This window comes from Acipenser ruthenus, chromosome 18 (assembly GCF_902713425.1).
Source record: "Acipenser ruthenus chromosome 18, fAciRut3.2 maternal haplotype, whole genome shotgun sequence".
NCBI classification, from domain to species: domain Eukaryota; kingdom Metazoa; phylum Chordata; class Actinopteri; order Acipenseriformes; family Acipenseridae; genus Acipenser; species Acipenser ruthenus.
In genome coordinates, this window is record NC_081206.1 from 14,965,836 (window position 1) to 14,987,661 (window position 21,826).

Here is a 21,826-nt window from a genome sequence, read left to right on the forward strand (position 1 = left end):
GTCAAATTAAAACACAAATACCGTAAAATACACAAACAATCACAGTCAATTGTGAAAGAGATACAGGCACCCGTACCTACATTATTTGTGTTTGCTGTCAGACTTACATACAAAGATCAATGAGTATCAATAGTACATCCATCTATTTAGATAGATGATCCTGTATACGGCACTGGACCACAGACCCCTCACCAATGATAAAAAGTAGGTCCTCCTAACTGTCCTATGTATAAAGTCAGGAAAACGTATGTTTAATAACTACTGTTGTAAAAGAATTTGGGGCATCTCAATCCTGCCTATATTACTGAAACTCTTCAAGACAATTTCTATATAACAGAGGGTCGCACAATAGCTAAGCAAATGAAAAAGCTAAAAGGAGCTCAGCTGCACTGATGTGCTCTGTAATTTCACTGTCGAACAAGACGTTATAGAGCTGTTAGCCTGCCTGCTTAAACAGGTTCCAGTTACTACCTCATCTGTGTTTAGTACCTGTGGAGAAGGGATTGTGTTTCCTCTTTTAAAACAGCACTAAAATAAAAAAAAGACGACATCCAAAAAAAAAAAAAACCAAAACACACACACACACACACACACACACACACACACACACACACACACACACACACAATCACACACACCTTAGCAAGGGGGGGACAGATTCTGCAGAAACCATGAAAGGAGACTACTATAGCCAAAGCCATGGTCTCATCATTCTGAAATTCAGAAACATCAAAATGTAACAAGCAATTCCCGAACCAACTGACAGCCTGGCAGCACTTCTCCCCCGATGAGTCATTTATTTTGTATTTTTTATATTTAGGTCACATCATGTCTTAACGCGCTGGTTTAGTATTAGTCGTGGTTGTAAAAGGAAAAAAAAGCATCTTCTCCCTTCAAGATCAGTGCAAATTCATCTTCCTCAGAAACAATGAGCGCGTACCGCAGTGCAGCACAGCAGAGCAGTGCTCACACTTACTATATTGAGCTGCAAAGGCTAAAATACAATCTGTGTGTTTAGAAAACATTTACTTTGTAAACCGATCTGTTCCATCCTGAGACAGCAAATCTGAAACAAGCATGCCATCATGACTATACTCCTCTGTGTGGTTTCAGGTCAGTTCCCTCCAAATCAGTGTTAGAAACTCACTAGCCCAGCACCCAGTCCTGGCTTTCCAAAATACCACCAATGAAATGTATTGTTTAAATGATTCAGTAGCCAGGAGTTTGAGCCACCCATTAAACATATTGTTCCTTCCCTTATAGCTGCACCAACTCTTGAGAGTTAACCTACAGATGCAGGGGAGACTTATTCATGTGATCAGTTCAGAGTAGATTTACCAGAGACCCGACTGTTCAAACTCCTGGCAAAAGCGGACTTCAATAATATACCAAAACAAGGGCAGTTCAGAAATCCAAAACTAGTGGAAGTTTCTAACCCTGAAAATCCTTTATATTTTCAAACCAAGAAGCGTGTGCAAGCATGGCTTTCTATATTAAAGCCATATGTTGGCATGTACAGCATTTGATATTCAAGTAGTTACCATTTCCACTGTTATAGGATTGTATTTGAGATTGCTGCCAGTGTCACAACCCTTTCCTGCCACCAGTGTCAGGGACGTTACTTCCTGTTGAACTCTGTGGGTGTTTCCAGGTTTAACTCAGTTGTGATTTTCAACAAGTAAAGCAGAACCTCAAAGTAGCAAACCCAACACGCAAAGCCCAGATGTTGGTAATTCTACCAATTAGCTCCTGGCTTATCTACTGTAGTTTCCTTATTATAAATATTACACAGGTCAGAGGTGTGATCCTTCAGTCTTATATTACATAAACATTAAATTCACTGAAATCTACCAAGTATCAGTGTTACTGGACATACATTTCAAACTGGTAGTAGGAACCCTCTCTAATGTATATGACTGACTGTATAGTCCAGTATACAAACACCTGGTTAGTTTTAGTAATATTTGAGTGTATAAAATTAAAGGATGAAACCTCTGCTAGGGTGTCAAATCACAGATTATATCCAAAAAGGGGGGTAGGCTTGAAATAATGTATCAATTGAAACTTCCTTACATGATAAATTAGTGCTGGGCCAAATATCCGAACAAACAGAAATTACGCAATTAATAGAAATGAGACATACATATCACAACGTGTTTTGCCTTGCATATTCTGGCAAGGTTGTAAAACAGTGCACAGCAGTTTCTAAAATTGAAAAATAGCCTGCGTGGGATTTCTATATTAAAAAAAACAAAAAACTAAAAAGCAGCTCAACACTCCTGGTGCTCTATTTACTGTGGTTGTCAAACATTTTAAAGAGTTCACATTAGCATGCACGCACAGCACAAGCTGCCGAACAGTGATCTCTACATAAACGTTCAGATTCTGCTTCAGATTTGGGAAGCAAGTCAAATCGGGGTCCGTCACTGTTTGCCATACGATACAGATCAGGAACATCGCTCCAAAATGCCTCACGTTTTGCAACACTGGCCCATCTTGCAAAGGAAATGTGTCGTATTGTGATCATTGTTTTGCTTTTCTTTCATGTGGCAATCCTAGTTTTTGTTACGTGGAATGTAACATAAGCAAAATAAAAAATAGTAAATAGTGTTGTTTTTCTTCACAAATCGCACAACGCCCCCTTTTCCACATTTATTTTATTCAAAGTGTTTAATGAAGTTAATAAAAGTAATGTTATTACCTTATGAAAATGTGTCTGACTACTTTGTTTGTTGTGAAGACATGACAATGTCAGGGATTATGAAAAAGCCCTGCAGTGTCTACTTTATGTACTGTTACATATAAAATGGCTCCAAAAGTGTTTTGCAAATTAACTAATATTTAAATACTTGTCTGAATCATGATATCCGAACATAAAATGCCATGTTTGTCCCAGCACTATGATACATATTGTGATACAGAGACTGTGTGAAGAGATACATCACCAAAACAAATATGCCACTGTAATAAAGTGGCTTATATTTAGTATGCAAACAGTACATGCAGACATAATCAGGTGACCCCTGTACTGGACTGCTGACAGTAACTGTTAGGAATGACTTTGCCACGCAGACTTCTGAAACCTAATTGCACAATGAATCTCTACGCAATACAATTCCTTTAAGGCAGGGTACACAAATTCACAATGGGTTTATTTTTCAAGAGCACATTGTGACAATATTATAAAGTTGTACATTTCAGTAAAATGTTACTACTTATTTAGAATACTGTAGACTGATTTGTACTTAAAGTGTCCTTTCTCAATGTCAAATGCCATTGACCTGGCACACTGAAGTGAGCACTAACACTGACCCAGAGCAATGAGATAGTGGTGCGTTTACATTTCTATTCTGTTACGGTTGCAAAGGAATACAAAACAGTCCTTGCATGTCCATGGGTTAGTATTTTGTGAATGCAGCAGGGGATTACAGTACAGGCATACATGATGAATACCTGTTAAACAGAATACACCTGCCATGCAGTGGAATATGCTGAAATAGTGCACTGCACTATGCCAGACCCTGATGAAGCCACCATGGACCCATCTGGGGATCTATGAAACACAGTACAGTTAGGCAAACCAAGTTCATCTTAGAATACATGCTACTGTAGAGATGAAATGACTTGCAACCACAGGGTCAAAGGGCATGGCAAGCCAAGCAGCAGCCTCTCAGGGAATGCCATCTGGTGTATAAACATTAAACAGGTGTAGCCCTGCAGAGAATTTTAAAATCCTACTATTAAAAAAACTTCATTACCATTTTCACAGCCATGCTTTTTGTTCCAATATATATCTCAGTTTCTCGAAAATCTATTTTGTTACAATAGATTCAATTTGAATAGTGGTGTACCCTTACATTAAATGTAAGTCTACTGTATCCAAGACCCTCAAGACTCAAGTTTCTCCAATAAAAATGAAACGTGATCTTGTTGCTCTGTTGCACTAAAAGTTTAACAAGAGACATGGTGCACACATACTGTACAGTACCAGCCCTAAATAGCTAAAGATATCAAATTAAAACACCCTAAATGTGGAGACTGGAACACTTTGTACTAACCTCCCAAGAAAGGAATCAAATGAAGTTGGTATATTGCAGCAGAGCACAGAAACAGTATCACATGTGTACTTCATCCATGACAGCAGAATTCGGTTATCCTCTTATTTTTAAAGTGGCATCGGTACGTGTGTACTTGAGAAAGCAATCCATTGGCGATAAAAGAAAATGAAAACATACAAAATGAGTTCTTAAATAAAAATCCCTTCAATCTCAACAAAGGAAATCTGTGTTTAATCCCAAGCAAGTTAATAGTGCCGCCACCTCTGCTTGTTCAGTTCCTGCTCTCTGAACACAATGGACATGTTTACGTTGACTCCAAAGTCCAGTGCTCAGATTCAGCTGATTTAACCTTTACAATGAGGTCGGAATTCCATTAAACCAAAGGGCGGTCACATGAGAGGAAAAAGGCAAGGGCTGGAATACCAAAGCTTTTACTAATTGAAACATTTCCAGTGTTACTTACATAATCCCGGCTGGTGTGAAGTGTAGCGGCCCCAAGGCTCTCTCAGACAGGGACAGGATTCCTGCTGTGCCACTGGCCTGACACTGATACTCCCTACAGATTAATCTCGAACAGCCAACACTCTCAAAACAGGAACAACTGCACACAAGCGTTTAACAAGACTGAAACTTCTATCATTTTATTTAACACGACTGTTACCATCCATGCTATTTTGCTCAAGGCTGGGACCCTGTTTGAAATCATTTGTCCTGTCTTGTAGTCAATGGTCAATGGCTTAGCTGCGATTTAACACTATGGTACAGAACAGCTTATCAGCTCTTGACACAAACACTACCTCTGCAGGCCCTTTTAAAAAGCCAATATGTTAAATGTAATAAATGCTCAAATGTTTAGAACTACCAATACTATTTAAGTGATGGTGCCCGGTTGCTATTGTCGGTGCAAAGTATTGATTGGCTGGTTTTATTTTAGACAAATACATATAGCCTACAGTAGCCAGGTTTAACTTTTAAATTAAATATGCAAGCAATTAAAATGTATTTTGAAGCTAATGTTTTAAAAGGACTGTTTGGATTTCTATACTCCCCAACAATCCCCCCCCCCCACTCCCCTTGCGACAGGAAACAGATTTATTTTTAAAAGGTGGCCTATCCCTGCCAGCCTCTGCAGACACAACTCCACTGGAGTCCCCCACCCTCCTCACCCCTCTCCTTGCGTGTGACTCAGAGTCAAACTAATACTAATACTAATAATAAAGGGCAGAAAAAGGTCAAGGAAGGGAGGTGCCCATAAAATCTGACTGCAACAGAACCTCCTTCCCACAAAGGTAGGGTCCCAAATTCCTTGTGGGACTGGAAGGCCCTGTGTGAAGGCAATCAGTATACTGCAGGCAATAGGACATGTACACACACCACATATGAAAAGGGTACTGCACCCAGCGACACAGTGCTGAAACATTTCCCTCATCACATTGACTTGTAAGCACATTTGGAAAATAAAAGCTCTTAGTGAAAACAGTAAACAGTTACCAGTATAGAAACAAAATGTCTATTTGCTTATATCAGTGAAATGTCACTGCTGAATTGTAACACTACAGACTTGATTAATGCCCACCTGTGTTCTATCTCAATGTAGTTTAACCATTTAGAAAATAAGCTATTTTGGAGTTTCCTTTAATAGTTACCAGTATATAAACCTGTCTATCTACAAGTGCTTATATTTTAGAACATTTAAAAAACAGAACTCGTTGATCCCACTGTACCTGAAACAGAGACAAGGTCCCCTTTGTAACTATATTATAGATTCAATTTATTTTCCCTTTTAAATATTAAAAGGTACTGGGAAGCTTTGATCTCCTCTCCCTCCTCCTCCTCCTCCTCCTCACCGCCTCGTGGAGGTTTGAGCAAGATAAGAACTTTAAAGCCTTGCTTTATGTAACTCCCTATTTCTAAAACTCAAAAGAAAACCACAGATGTTTACCCACACTGCACCTGCAGAATTTTATCTAGATATTAAAAATAAATACAAATATAGCAGAGTAGTCTCTTCTTATAGGTGAAGTGTTCTTTAAGACTGTTAGCCATCAGACACAACGTGAATGAATGAATGAATGAATAAATAAATAAATAAATAAATAAATAAATAAATAAATATTTATGTATTACTTTTCCTGACGCACGTGCATCAACATATTAAATGAATAGAATAAGTAAGAGAAAAGCAATAGGCAAGTATGTTAATAAACTATAATAATAAAGTAAGAGACAAACTAATGTTAATAAACTGTCAAACTAAATTTACACAGCACCGCGACACACGTTAAATGCAGCAGCAGCTCTAGATGAATTATGAATACCTGTACATGAGCAATATTCAAGACATGCACAACATTAACAGAATGGTGATGCAGCTCACCAGAACAGAAAACACAAAATTGCTCGGTGACTTGTGTTTAGGTTTTATTCAGAGCTCAAACAATTTCCAACTTTTTGTAAGAGAAACAGCAGCGCATTTCGCCGTTTGTTTACATGCCATTTTCTAGCGATTAGGTGCAATTTATTCTCAACTGAATTGACATAGTTGAATAAAAGTTAGTTTGACTGATTAACAAAAATCAAAAATAACATTCAACGTTAACAGCTCCATCAAAACGCTCTCTGGCTGGATATTACATTCTTAACAAATGGGGCATTTCTCTGGATCAGAGCTTCATTAAAACTCTAGAACTCAAACATACAGTTATCTAAAAAAAGATCTCAGCAGGTGCTCTACTCAAAGGAATACCTGAAGAGCCACATACAAAAACACTGCACGAATCAGGCCAACTTCTAGGGCATCCAATCAACCCAGCACCTCTCCGATGGGAACCTACTGCATGTACTGTAGCACCAGTAAAAAATAGAAACATTTTCCAACCTTGCTGTGCTAATAGGGCCCAGAGAGAGCAGTGCAGCCTATTCATTGTGACACCGTAATTACAGACCCAGCCAAATCACTCGTGTTATATTTACACTTGAACATGGAACCCCAGCAGTGTATTTATAGCAGGAAGGAAGAAGAGAGAGATAGAATGGACTCGCTGCTGTAAAAGAATGGGCTCAGGTGGTGCTTAGTTTATTGTGTAATTTATCATTAAGACTTGAGGAGCAGCTGGAGAATTTGGCTTTATTCCATAGCAAGTAAGCATGTCAGCATAAAGCCAACTCTGGAATCACCACTGCATCAGGGTGCTGTACCATGAAGTATCACAATTCACTGCTTTATCCCCGCTGTGTCCCTAAACTAATAAAAATCAGTTCTACCAAGTTCCTTTCTGTTTATCTACACTTCATTTCCACTTTTGGAGCAGGCATGGCTTTACGTTGAACAGATTTCCTGAAAACATAAGAATGCGACTCACTGACCATGGTCACTATGTCATCTCCCACAGAAGACAGCTAAAGTTTTAAATCATTTTATTGAAAACATCATCACATCAGCACCATGGAATGCAATAAAATGTAATACAATTTTTGTTCCTGGGTAGTAAGTGTTATTTCCTAATTGCTTATGCCTCAAAAGTATAGAAAATGGCTATTATTCCCCACAAACTTTGCTTTTGTGACCAGGACAGTGATATTTTGAAATTTACCTATTTCCAAAACGGTCTTTTCGTTCACATAAAGTCAGAAAAAAAAACAACATATGAATCCAAATTAACATGTATTTATAATAAAGTAATTCAAAAATGACTACAAAAGATTTAGAAGCGAGTAGTTTTTCGAGATTTACGATTATACTGTAAATCACTTTCACGAATCAGCCCCCAAATGTAGTCTCCCATCATGTTCTCGTTATACTGTCCTTGGTAGCGGCGTTCAAAGTCCAGTATATCCTGGTGGAAGCGCTCGCCTTGCTCCTCCGAGTACGCTCCTATGTTCTCCTTGAATTTATCAAGATGAGCATCAAGGATATGGACTTTGAGGGACTTAACCTTGATGCAGCCCATTGTGCCGTAGTTCTTCACCAGAGTCTCAACCAGCTCCACATAGTTTTCGGCCTTGTGATTGCCCAGGAAGCCCCGAACCACTGCGACAAAGTTGTTCCAAGCCGCTTTCTCCTTACTAGTGAGCTTCTTGGGGAATTCATTGCACTCCAGGATCTTCTTTATCTGTGGTCCGATCGCTTCCTCTGATCTGCGACTTGCACACTTTCATCCAACAAGTTCCACTGCTTGAGCCTAGACGTCAAAAGCTCGGCATTGGACTTGGTGAGACCAAGATCTCTAATCAAGTCGTTGAGGTCTTTTTGGTTGGGGTAGTATGGGTTTCTCTCCTCAGCTCCACCTCTGAAATTGTCATCTGGATCTACAACGTCTTCCTCGCTCTCTGACTTGCTGCTCTCTTCTAAAGACGGCTGCTCTCTCTCCGGAGGAGTGGGTACGGGGAACTCGTGGCAGTGTGGCACCGGGGCGATGGATGAAGGAAGGTCCGGATACGTGATAGCAGGTGCATTCTTGCCAGTCCGACGTTTGGAAGGGTCCACCATGCAGAAGTAGCAGTTGCTTGAGTGGTCAGTGGGTTCCCGCCAAATTCTTGGGATAGCGAACTTCATGGCTCTCTTTTCCCCTCTGTACCATTCTACAAAAATACATTTATTTCACCCATGACTAATGTGTAAGAGATTCTCTCAACATTTTTCATATATGATATATTTTTTCAAGAACATTGAAAATTGTAAAACATTTTAAAAATTAAAAACTTTTACAATTTTAAAAATTAACACATTTTATAACATAAAATTCCGAGCAACAATTGTCCATCTTACCTTCCAGAGTTTTTTTGCAGTGCTCGCAGGTGAAATGAGGTGCCCAGGGTTTGTCTTGATCCCCGACAGGCATGCCGAAATATGCCTTGTAGGCCTCACACATCTTAGCAGATGTTTCCACCGAGTACTTTTTCGCTCTTGTCTTGATAAATTGGCCGCAGACATAGCAAAATGCGTCTGCCGGGTGCTTGCAGCCTCTTGATGCCATCTCAGAAAAATGCAGATATGTATCCACTTAGGCAGCTGGAACTAAACTGAACTGGTGGGCTTAAGGCCCCTGTATTTATACTACTATTTATATTACTGGAAAGTTCTAGAAAGTTCTAGAAGTTACTCCAAGTTTACTCAGCACTGAATCTATCTGGAATGTTCTGGAAAATAGGTACATTTCAAAATATCACTGTCCTGGTCACAAAAGCAAAGTTTGTGGGGAATAATAGCCATTTTCTATACTTTTGAGCAATTAAGAAATAACACTTACTACCCAGGAACCAAAAAAAAATAAAAAAAATGTGTTACACGGTGTAATGTTTCCTTCATTTTTAGACTGTATAGTGTGAATGATCCACATTTGTTTCAGGAAACTTGTAAAGAAACAGTTATTACCAGAAATATTATATATATATATATATATATATATATATATATATACACACACACACACACACACACACACACACACACACACTCACACTCACCAGTCATGCCATACATAAAGTCAGCAGATTCTTTACCAGCAATATAAAAAAAAAATGTACCCAAATATTGTTGCTACAATAAACTACCTATACAGCCAGTTTCTCCCAGTATAGCTTTCAATACATAAACTTGAAACGGAAAACTTTAACTTCAAACCGTCAGCAAATTTTATAAATTATACTTTGTTCAGCAGAAAAAAAAAATGCCATGTACTGCTCCTACCTAACTTTATAAACCCGAGTCGAGTTACATCAAAGGAGGCCCTGGGTACCTCGGCAGAGAATGAGAAAATGTCTGCAACATCCGTCCTTCTGTGATGATCAGAAAAGCTACCCTTTCTAAAAACACAAAGCCGAAGTCCAGCACTGCTGAGCTGGCAGGACCAGGCAGGGCTCAGCGTGGCGACAGCTCAACTGGATCACAACCCAGTTCTGCCAAGGCAAATCAAGAAGCCCACCAATCCACACTTCAGCACTCCTGACAGCGCAGAGTGGGGTGTAACCAGGGGCAGTGCCCAAGCAAAACCTCAAGGAAGGAAATATGAGAAATAAGTCTTGTATCTGAACTCGAGCCAAACTTCATTACAATGCTTAGTGACTCTTAGTACAGGGACAAGAACTGCCAACAAACAGCAGCCCCCACCTTGTGACAAGTATGGTGGTGGCTAATACACTGAATCGAGATCATGCCCATCCACACACTTAGCATTCAGGCTTTATACAAGCCTGCTAATATGAAGTCACTGCTGTACCTCAAATGTACCTTTGTAAAGAAACTGGCACAAAAGGGTTACATGTTTCTAGGACAACATCCATAATCGAAGTTGACCGAAAGAATCATAGTCTGATTTTGCATTTTCTTAGACACTGAAAATAAAGTTGCAAGCTTTTTTGCAGTGTTTGTTTGTTTTTTTAACCATGGGATTTAGAACAAGATGAAAACTAAGGCTTGAGGAAACCCCACCAGGCATTAAATCTGCTCAGAACTGGGAGCAGGTGAAGCCTCACCATGCTGGAGATGTGACAGACACCACGCTAAACTAGCTCCGTGAAGTTGGCCCCCCCTACAAACAGCACAAACAATGAGTCATATATCATTCGTTTGTGCCGGTTTGTGCCGTTGAAACAAACGGTTCGTGCTGCTATAGTTTTTAAGATATTAACGATTCTTTTTTTAGGGCAGTGACGTCACTCAGCCCCCCTAAAATGTCGGAATTGAACCAAACTTGTCTCATTCGTTTGTGCCGGTTTGTGCGGTTGAAACTAACGTGTTTGCTATTATTGTTTCTAAGATATTAACAATATTATTTTAGGGCAGTGACGTCACTCAGCCCCCCGACAATGTCGGAACTGAACCAAACTTATTAGTTTATTTAGCAGACGCTTTTATCCAAGGTGACTTACAGAGACTAGGATGTGTGAACTATGCATCAGCTGCAGAGTCACTTACAATTACATCTCACCCGAAAGATGAAGCACAAGGAGGTTAAGTGACTTGCTCAGGGTCACACAATGAGTCAGTGGCTGAGGTGGGATTTGAACCAGGGAGCTCCTGGTTACAAGCCCTTTTCTTTAACCACTGGACCACACTGCCTCCTACTTCGTTTGTGCAGTTGAAGCTAACGTTAGTGCAGCTATGTTTTTAAGATATTAACGATTATTTTGTTGGGGAGTTATGTTGTCATTTTTTTTTTAAATGAGTAATCAACACACAAGAAATACATATGCATGTATGTGTTTGTTTGTACAGATGTTGGTATACCACCGCAAAATAGAATAGGCTACTTGATGCATTTCATAATACAGAATTATCCCAAAATGCAACAAAGCGAGCTTTGGTGTGCCGAAATGTATTCTAAAATGAATCGCGAATTTGGAAACACGTCAGAATGTGACAAGTATTTCACTACCGCATCCCATCTAGCCTCTCGTTTTACCTGCCTTTTAGTTTGCAGTTGTGTTAAAAACTCAAATCAACTATTGCTTTTGCTCTGCCACTGGTAATAATTAACTTTATGGACAAATAATTGAAAGAACGCCACTGTGATGACTTATTTAGTTGCAGGAAACCACGCAACTGTACGAGCATAAAGTTTATAAAAAATGAAGTCATTGGTAATGTCTGCGAATACAACAGAAAAAAAAAAAAAAGAGTCAAACCTCTGTCTCGTTGCCAAACGTTTATTTATTTATTTATTTTTAAATCCTCATCATCGAGGAAAATATATTATTATTATTATTATTATTATTATTATTATTATTATTATTATAATAAATATAAGTATTTGAATAAAAACGTTTGGCACATAACTCTCAGCCACAGGCAATTGTTTATTTTTGCCAATCTATATACTCTTATCTCTATATTTTCAGTTTTGATCCATTTCCTTTGCATTTTATAAACATGTCCCTTTTCAATAAACACAATGTATTTTCTGCTATATGCATACATTCAATTAAACCTTGAAAGGGCCGAAAACATTCCTTTTGTATTACGCACTGTTCAGTAATATTTTCAATTGGCATTTCATTTTCAATGTGACAGGGTTCCATTAATCAGCTGCATTTATACTATTGTAGATGCAATAAAGAAGGAATTCCTGGAACGGGCAGACGTTTCAGTCAAGCATTTAAACACCTGTGCAAACGTCGAGGCAGTCGAGGCAATCGACTGCACATATTGAAAGTGAATTGAACTGTCACATTTTATCATTTAATAAAATATATGTTACATTTTATCATTTAATAAAAAGGGCTTCTGTTTTAATATTTTGTCTAGTGTCTTCTTGAGGTAACAATAGCGAAAAACTGCGAGTGAAAGTAATGTTTTATTATAGTCTGTAGGTGTTCAACAGTTACAAAAGTAACTGAAAAATAGTACATTTTCTTACAGAATAAAACATACATTGTAAAACTGAGTTTTCAGCTTCATGTCCTTGAGCCACGTGGTTGTGCTACTGCTTGGTTCTTGCAGTAATTCAGATGAAAAGTGCCAAGTATTAAACAACACTTTATACACAATACAATGACAGAACCAGTACCTTCTGTAGTAGGACCAGCATTACAAAGGTTTAAAGGCATACTAAAAAAGTACTACAGTACCAGAGAAGTACTACACGACAAGTACCACAAAAGTACTTTAGTTTTCTATAGAATCTGTCAAAAATCATTTGAAATCTTACTTTTGAGCAAGTACCCATTTTTGCTGGTGCCTTTAATTAGTTTAACAAAGATAAGAAAATATCAGGGACATTGTTTACCATTATTGTATCTTGTTTATTTACTATAATACCAAAGGTAAACTTACCGTCTTTAATTGTGTTTAAAATAGTTTCCACTTGGCTTCAGTGTTACTTAAAAGCATTTAGACATGCAACCCAGTCTCACGAGAGAAACGTTAACAGGTTAACGTTTCTGCATTTCTGCTTTCTGAGTTGGGTTGGGTTGGACATCCAGGACATAAAGCACTCAGTCAGAAATTCATGGAAACAATGGAAACAGTCTGCAAACAAACGTTTCATTTTGAACAGTTTTCTCTGTGTTAGGATGATGAGATGATGGATGTAGAAACGGTTATCACACCGGTTGCTTTTAGTTATCTATAGTATTTTGGTAAGACTGTGTAAAGGCTAATAATTAATCATAATAGAGGAACATTTCATAAGGAATGTGTCGCCGAGGGGGAGGGGCTGATTTTTCACGTGACAACGTCACAGCGCCTTTACAATAACAGAATCGTCCCACCTGTATATTTGCCTTTTTTTAGTGACTTACCTCTATATATCAGCTCATTGAAAATATGTAAATCAATATTTGCTGAATAACTTCTGAATATTTTTTTAATTTCTAGACTTTTACTTGAACTGATTCAACTGAAAAAAAAAAAAAAAATAGCTACATAGTAAAATCCCTAGACCCCATACTGTAATACTACTATTGTTTGAAGAAGAAGAAGAAGAAGAACCATTTGTTAGTGCTAGGTCAGGTGGTTAGTGATGTGTTTCCAGAGTATACCTTTAAGAAGGGGGGTGTAAACAGCACTAGGGAAGTAATTGTACATATTGGGGTTTTTCACGGAATATCAGTGTTCATAATGTACACACACTTAAGGCAAGAGGACTGAATAAGAAGTAGAACTTGAACATTTGGAGATGCACAAAAAAGCAAAAATATCGCAACATTGTCTATGCATCCTCAGTGTACACTTGTTTCAGATTCATTACACTGTGAAACAGTAAGTGAGTAAGAGGACACACTTTTTCTATACTTTCCTAAAAATGGTGTAGGATCTCGCTCTGACCGGAATAAAGCTATGCCAGTGATGAAAGAAAGACTGGACTTTCTTCCGTTGCTATTCATATTTATTTTGTTAGTATTCACTTCTGTAAGCAGCGTCGCTTACCAAGTGACATATTCTTATCGAAGAAGTGTCAATACATATTGAAAGAAAGCAGCAGTAACGTTAATTTTGCAGCACTAACGCAGCACAAACGAATGACCCATATTTGATTTAAACCCGTTATTATAGGGGGACTGTGACCTCACTCGCTCTAAAAGAATCGTGAATAAATATTGAAGGAAAACAGCACTAACATTCATTTTGCAGCAGTGATCAGCACAAACGTAGCACAAAGGAATGCGACAAGTTTGGTTCAATTCCGACATTGTAGGGGGGCTGAGTGACGTCACTGCCCTAAAATAATATTGTTAATATCTCAGAAACAATAATAGCAAACACGTTCGTTTCAACAGCACAAACCGGCACAAACGAATGATATAGGACTCATCGTTTGTGCTGTTTGTAGGGGGGCCAACTTCACAGAGCTCACTAAACTTATGTTAACAAATGTCCGCACAAACTTTTTTTTTTTTTTACAAATATACTGGTTCTCCGGATTATCATTCTGTATGTAAAAATGCAACATTCACATGTACATTGGAAGTGCCCTAATACAGATAGATGGATGGACATTACAGATGGACATACAATGCTAAAGTATGTTTGTGATGAAATTCAATTAAAGGAAGTTAGAGTTTTATATGCTGGGTTACTTAATTAGGGTGAAAGTTGTGTTCTACTTAGTGAGACAAAAATGATGCTAGTCTACTTGTGGAGGTGCAGACAAAGTGGTCAGGCTGTGTGTCAGGGAGCACTCCACCCACATATGCAAGCAAAGCGCTTGAGCATATTTATTAATGAAAATAAAGAAGAAAAACACTTAACAAAAGTAAAACAGTAAACAAAAGCCTCGCTGACTGGCTGGCTGGCTTCCCTAGCCAGGTACTTTTGTATCTTGCAGCGGAGTTAATTGCTCATCAATGAAACAATCAACTCTTAACAGGGTGGCCATAACTGGGCTTCGATCCTGTTCCAAGTGCAGAGTGAAAGCCCTGCCACATGACTTCATAACCAATATAGTAATATGGATTCCAATATCTGCACTACAATTACAGGAGCCTTTATGTTTATTGAATCCCAGCCAGGACAGTGATAACTAGCTTTTGCAGAGAAGGGGTTTAAAGGTCAACTCAAATTGGTTTTAATAGGAAGACTGAGCTAAATCACCTACATTTCTAACCAACTGGAAAAATGCACAGTCCATATACAGTATTCTTGTTGAGAGAAAGCAAGTATATCACAATCATTAAAGTTTTCAGTGCCCACGCAACTGCACAGCATATGCAACATTTTGAGTGAAATCTGTATGCACACCTTCACAATTCCTTGACAGTCAGGTTATCAAAATCAGTAGACTGACAGAGAACGCCCCGCAACGTCACACTCCTAGTTTGAGTGCGTGTCCTTATTGTTTCCAAATATTTATCCTGTTGCAGTGAATACCTCATTTGAATTCCTCCCTTCAAGGATATAAAATACTAAGGAAGCGATCAACCATGAGGTTTTACGAACACAGATCTGCAATACTCACTAATCTGTCTAGTAAACTTCCTGCTCTTGGTTTTCTTTGTCACTTGCAAACAACTAGAGTCTGAAAACTGTGGACTGCACGGTACAGTAAGCACAGGGATGCGGTTTCTGTTTGTGGTTTGGATTATGAACCAGTCAACATTATTGCTTCAGTTATTCACCCCAAATTTCTTTGGTTTTAGGTTTCCAATAGAAAAGCTCAACGGCAATTTAACAGTAACCAGAAAACCCAAGCCAATGCAAATCATCAGTTAAAACACTTGCAATGAGTCTTATCCACGTTTAAATTAAACCCTTTATAAAAAAGATGCATGCAGAATACATAATGGGCAAGTCTGGATATTTGTATTTATAAAAACATCAAATCTAAAAACACACATTCAAACTAAAAGGTTTATTAAAGTATTTGCCATGCTATTATAGTCGCCTGTATAACATGCACAAGTGTTTATACTGCTCTATGAAACACTGGAAAGATAGAATAGGGTTCAAAACAACACTTAAAATAACCCTCCGCTTTCCCCGGTCAGACAAGGACGTGCTTGGCATCAAAATACAATCAATTCTTGTTAAAAAATGAAGTCGGATTACACAAATCTTCTACGTGGTTCTGTACAAATTTAGAAGACGGTTATTTTAAATTACAATTTTATAAGATAACAGACAATGACCAAACAGGACATTAAGTTTATTCAGTGTCTATAAAATGCTAATTTAATCTGTCATGGAGAATGGCAGCTCTGGTTTTATTATAATGTTAACCCTGGCTTTACCCACGCTAAAAATGAACACATAATAGGTAGATAAATTATTACCTTATCAAAATTCTGACTACGAAAAAAAAACACACAGGAGGAAATAGCTTGTTTTATCAGTATGAAGACAAAATACAATCTTGAGGTGCATTCATTGATCTTCTATCTGTTTTCTTTTTATAATAGACTTATCACTACCTTGCGTACTTTTAACTAGTGAAACGTGTGCTTTAACAAACAATGTTATACAAACTATAACTTGCACACATAGCTAACTAATGTCACTGTTTAATAAAACAAACCCAGCGTGGTTTCTTTTCTTGGTTGATATCCCTTATTCTGTTATTACTTCTTACTTAATTTATTCAAGATTGTACAGCATTTAAAAACCCAGTGAAAAGGCAGGGTGCGAGCTGACATATTTATGAACAAACCAGTCAGTAGAACACGTTGCATGAATCTTTTAAATGCAGCGGTACCGTGCTGGAATTAGCTTTCATTTTCAAAACAGCTAGGTTGTGATTGTAACCTTATCATTTATAAGGTCTGTCTGTCCTCTATAGGTGTGTATGATTTGTTAGTTACCGAAATCTCAGTCAAGAGGATAATTGATATGGTTGCATTCTTGTAGAACTTCAGGATAAAACAAAATACATTGACAAGGAATTGCATTAGTTCCATTACTTAGCTGAGCACAAGGTGGTTTCAATAAATGCTTTCTGATTTAAATATAACTCTGATAGTCTATTTGAAACAGTCGGTAGGTGTTTATTTTTGTAATTATTTTTTTTATATTTAATAAACTGCTACTGAATAAGACCATTTTGCTACCGACTTTCCAGGCAGGTAGCAAATCCTCTCTAGTGCCTTAAGAAGTTAACTTGTAGCCCCGCTCAGAAGACAGGCAGAGACAGCATAGGGGCAGGGGCAGGGGCAGGGGCAGGGGGGGCGTGCCCCCTGTGTGTGTGCCTTTACTTTACATCAAGACGTTACAATATGTAACATGCATAATAGAATGCACTTTACCCCAGTACAAAACAAAGAATGCCAAATAGCAGCTCAAGTTAAGAGTTGTTTTGTTCATTCCCGAAATAAACAGTACATAAAGTTGACACCGCATTTTGTTTATTTATTTTTTCATTCCTTGCCATTGCCGTTTCTTCACAGTAAACAGTGGCCATCGACACATTTTCATAAAGTAATAACATGAGGTTTCAGAGGTCACGTTAAACGCAAATTTGAGTCCTAGACGCAAAATAAATCCATTGGACGGAAAAATATTTTGTCTTGCGTACACTGGACGCACAGAATGGAAAGGGACGCAGACATGCATATTCATGGTAATCTATTACACTGCAGCAATGACCGTAAAATACTTGCTTGTTTTAAAAAAACAAAACAAAAAAAACAACTATTCTACAATATAATAGAACTGATTAAGGTACAGTCCAGTCCAGTAGGTGGCAGCAATAAGCCTCATTCGGCTTTGCCAGCAATATTAAGGATCTTTACTTTTAGGCCCTGTCCACACTATATAACCGATCTCGAGAACCGCACTCAAAAACATTTTAATTAATCCAGCTCAAATTTTAGCTTCCACACTAAGTACCATTTAATCTTTAGTGGGGCGTAATGCGTACACACACACACACTAATGTTGTTAGAGTAGTTCGGTTACAGTTCCTAGCAGCGCATTGAACAGTGGAAATTAATACCATAGTATCCCACCATGCACTGCATTTTATTTTAAAATAATGTGTTATGCCCCATATTAATAGAGGTCCATATTGCTCAGAAATAAAACCAACTTTTCCCAAAAGTATTTTGGAAAAAGTACACGCACACACTGACGCACGCACAAAAATTAACGGTGGCGCGGTGGTTAGCGCTGCTGCCTCACAGCTCCAGGATCCTGGGTTCGATTCCGGCCTGAGGGGTCTGTCTGTGTGGAGTTTGCATGTTCTCTCCGTGTTCATGTGGGTTTTCTCCGGGTACTACAGTTTCCTCCCACAGTCCAAAGACATGTTGGCTAGGTGGATTGGCCTCTCTAAATTGCCCCTTACTTGCCCTGCGATAGACTGGCATCCCATCCAGAGTGTAGTCCCGCCTTGCGCCCTGTGTCAGTCGGGTTAGGCTCCGGCTCACCACGACCCTCTATAGGATTAAGCAGTTACAGATATGGATAGATGGATGTTTCATAATTAAACTCAGAAAAACCTGTTAATTGCAAAACAATCTTTGCTTTTACCTTCATATCTTGCCTGAGCCTAATTCTGGTCCCTTTAATTTTATTTCAAACAGAGCTGACAAATGACATGAATTGTTCATCCCCGATCCTACTTTTAACTCGCATTTCATTTTTGCAGTAGCCTAATTTAACGTTGTGCTTTTGTTATTTTCCACAGTAGTTTAACAGGGAAGCCCTTACAGATTTGTTTAAGCATAACATTTTTTGGTTTGTTTGTTTTTTAGCTAAGCAGTCAGCATCTTCAGGGGATGAAGATTGCTCATCTGCACATCAACCATCTACTTCTGACTACGAATACTACAGTGACTGCAAGCAGTAGTAATGCAAAAAAACACAAAAATGCAAAAACAAAAATATTAAAAAAAACACAGGTAGATGAAGGCAACAAACAGTGCTTAGAATCCCGACTCGTTGTCATGCGAACAGTCTACTGTTATACAACAAAGAAAAAAGTGTGCCTGTGTTTCTATGTATATCTATACACAGACAGAGATTTTTTAAACTACTACAAGCCATAGAGTTTAAACGTTCATACAAATTAACCAAAATGCACATCCCAAGGGTTTCTTAGCCTTTGTGTTAAAATGTATATTTGATGGATGGGATGCAAAACAGAAAGCAAGCGTGACCTCTGAAATTTACTTGTGCCTTTTTGTAGCTGAACAAGCAAAAGAAAACTGAAATTTAACTTTAAACACTTCAAATAAAACAAACGTGGAACTGTCATTGTAAAATGAAGGGGGAAAAAACCTCACTGTTTTGGTTCTTGTTTTACAATCCACATAACAAAAAATATATAATATATACAATCTATATATAATTCACTATACAACATTTCCAGCAAGTTGGGCACTGTTTAAGCGAGGCATTTCAGAATGATGTGCTTGCCTTTATTCTGTCCCATGAGATTCTGACTCGCTCTAAAGCAGCACAACGCTTTTTTCATCCAGATGGCTTTCCATAGAGATCATTATGCGTGTGCGCACATAATCTTGTTTGTTTAAAAGTTTTAGATATCAAAAAGTAAACAGAGGCTTGAGCTGCTGTGTTGATGCTGTGTTTAATTTTGTTATATATATTAAATCTGATATCACATTGAGCTCTTTTTCATTTGCCATTTTTAACTGTTTGCATCTTCTGGTGAGGTGGTAAATAAGTGTAACGTATTTTTGTCATTTCTAGCGAATACGAACGTCTGATTTTTGTATCCCAATACATGTCAAAAAATATTCGTTCAAATATTTGGATATTTGTCCCAGCACTATTTAAAAATGCCCATGATCAGAATGGGCCATGCAGATTTGAAGTGCAGTTCATTTGCAATGGCATACTTTAAAATTTCACTTATTTTCAATAAGATTAAGAATAGTGGCCGTGCTTTGCACCATCACAAATCCTCACCTTGCCTTCTGCTCCCCCTCTGACAGAGTCACGTTGCACAATGGCAACCTACTGGAAGAACCAGAGGCTACACATCTCGCACCTTTCACACATATGGGAGATCTGGCCACAGATCACTTCTGTGACCTCAACAGTAGGTATCTGCTTATTGTAGGGCTGTGGCCGTGTGCCCCGCCCCTGTGCGTATCTTTGGGTTTCATGTTGTCTGTTATATGTGGATATAGTGGTGCACCGGATATAAATGGGTCTGTGTAGGACGAGTGACTTAAAATATATAGTTGTATTTAGGCACGGGGATTACATGATCACTTCACATGCAGATAAAGTATGTGAGCACGGGATTGCACAAATTAGTTCACGTGCTGGGATTCAAGTGAATAATGAATTAGAAATGGAATCCCGGCACAACTGTATATATAGGTGCATGTTTCACTCACTCAGGGTTGGGTGTGTTCAAGAGTGGAGAATGGGTGTGGAGAGGAGCAAATAATTACAAAAAGAAATAACAATTGCTAAGGGTGCTGGCTTTTTAACCAGCACGACACTTGTTTGTTCAGCCACGGTTTGTTTAGTGTTAGTCCATTTTGTTTATCTATTTATTTTGGCTCAAAGTGCCATGTGCTGTTTTGTTCAAACCTTGTATTTTATTTGTGTTAATAAAACACTGAGCGCCGCAGCGTCTCGGTTTCGCCCGCAGTTGCTGTGTGTTTTGGTTTCATTTCCTGACCTGATGTCACCCCTACAGCCAGCCTGCTCACAGGGGTTCATTTATATTATGCATGTCATGCAATGACTGTCTGTTACTGTAGTCTTGGACTGCACCAACTTTTCAACTAACAATATAATTTTCATCACAGCGCCTGTTTGCCTCAAGGTCAGACATATGCATTCTTCTTTAACAGTGTTGACATTGAGATACAGTTTTATCCTACTACCAGTACCCCGTTCCAATCTAATTCAGCATGCTGTAAATGTAGTCGCAAACACACTGCCAGATAAACTAAAGGGCAGATTAGGATGAGTTCAATTCCTGCCCAAAACCTTACTGCAATTCATTCCTAGGTGTCAGAAGGTGCAATCATAAAAAAAGTGTTCCCTGAAATAAAAATCTTATCCATTAGCAACTGGGGTAGTATACCCAAGCTGAGAATCTACTTAGATTTTCAAAAAGCATTTGACAAAGTACCGCACGAAAGGCTATATCTAAAGATGAAATCAGTAGGAATAAATGGTAAAGTAGCTGCATGGATTCATAACTGGTTACAAGATAGGAAGCAGAGAGTTATAATTAGAGGCCAGGCACGAAACTGGAGTAACGTAACAAGTGGGGTACCACAGGGATCAGTACTGGGGACCATTGCTATTCTTAATCTACACAAATGACTTGGACCAAGACACGATAAGCAAACTATGCAAATTTGCAGACAACACAAAACTGGGAGGGGTAGCCAACTCCCAATCAGCAACTTCAACAATACAAAGAGATTTAGACAAGATTCAAGCTTGGGCTGACACGTGGCAGATGAAATGGAACGTGAATAAATTTAAAGTCTTCCACACAGGGAACAAAAACATTAGACGCAAGAACAGCATGAATATTAAAGAAATAGAGGAGGCTATGTATGAGAAGGACTTGGGGGTAGTAGTGGATGAATCTCTTAAACCAACTAGAGAAGCAGAGAAGCTATAAAAAAGGCAAATAGAAGGTTATATAGCCAAGACAACTGAATTCAAATCAAGAGAAGTTATATTAATTATACAATGAACTGGTACGACCACACCTAGAATACTGTGTCCTGTTCTGGTTCCCACATCATAAGAAAGACATTGAGGCATTGGAGAGAGCACAGAGGAGAGCAACATGATTAATTCCAGGATTGAAGGGTAGACTGAAAGAGCTGAATCTGTATAGCCTAGAAAGGAGGAGAGCCAGAGGCAACTTAGAGGTATTTCTAATTGTCAAGGGGTT

General features: G+C 38.4%; 1 protein-coding gene across 2 annotated transcripts in view; it reads right to left on the minus strand.

Annotated features, from left to right (window-relative positions):
- LOC131696477 (protein numb homolog) overlaps nucleotides 1–4,324 on the minus strand; it is a 33,469-nt gene extending 29,145 nt beyond the window's left edge. The window contains exon 1 of one of the 2 annotated variants that reach the window (XM_058991264.1): nucleotides 4,059–4,324. In XM_058991264.1, the coding sequence (XP_058847247.1) occupies nucleotides 4,059–4,132 (74 nt within the window). In that variant the 5' untranslated portion in view covers nucleotides 4,133–4,324. The remainder of the gene's footprint in view (nucleotides 1–4,058) is intronic. The other variant, XM_058991265.1, reaches the window with a different exon arrangement.
- Between the last annotated feature and the right edge of the window lie 17,502 nt (nucleotides 4,325–21,826).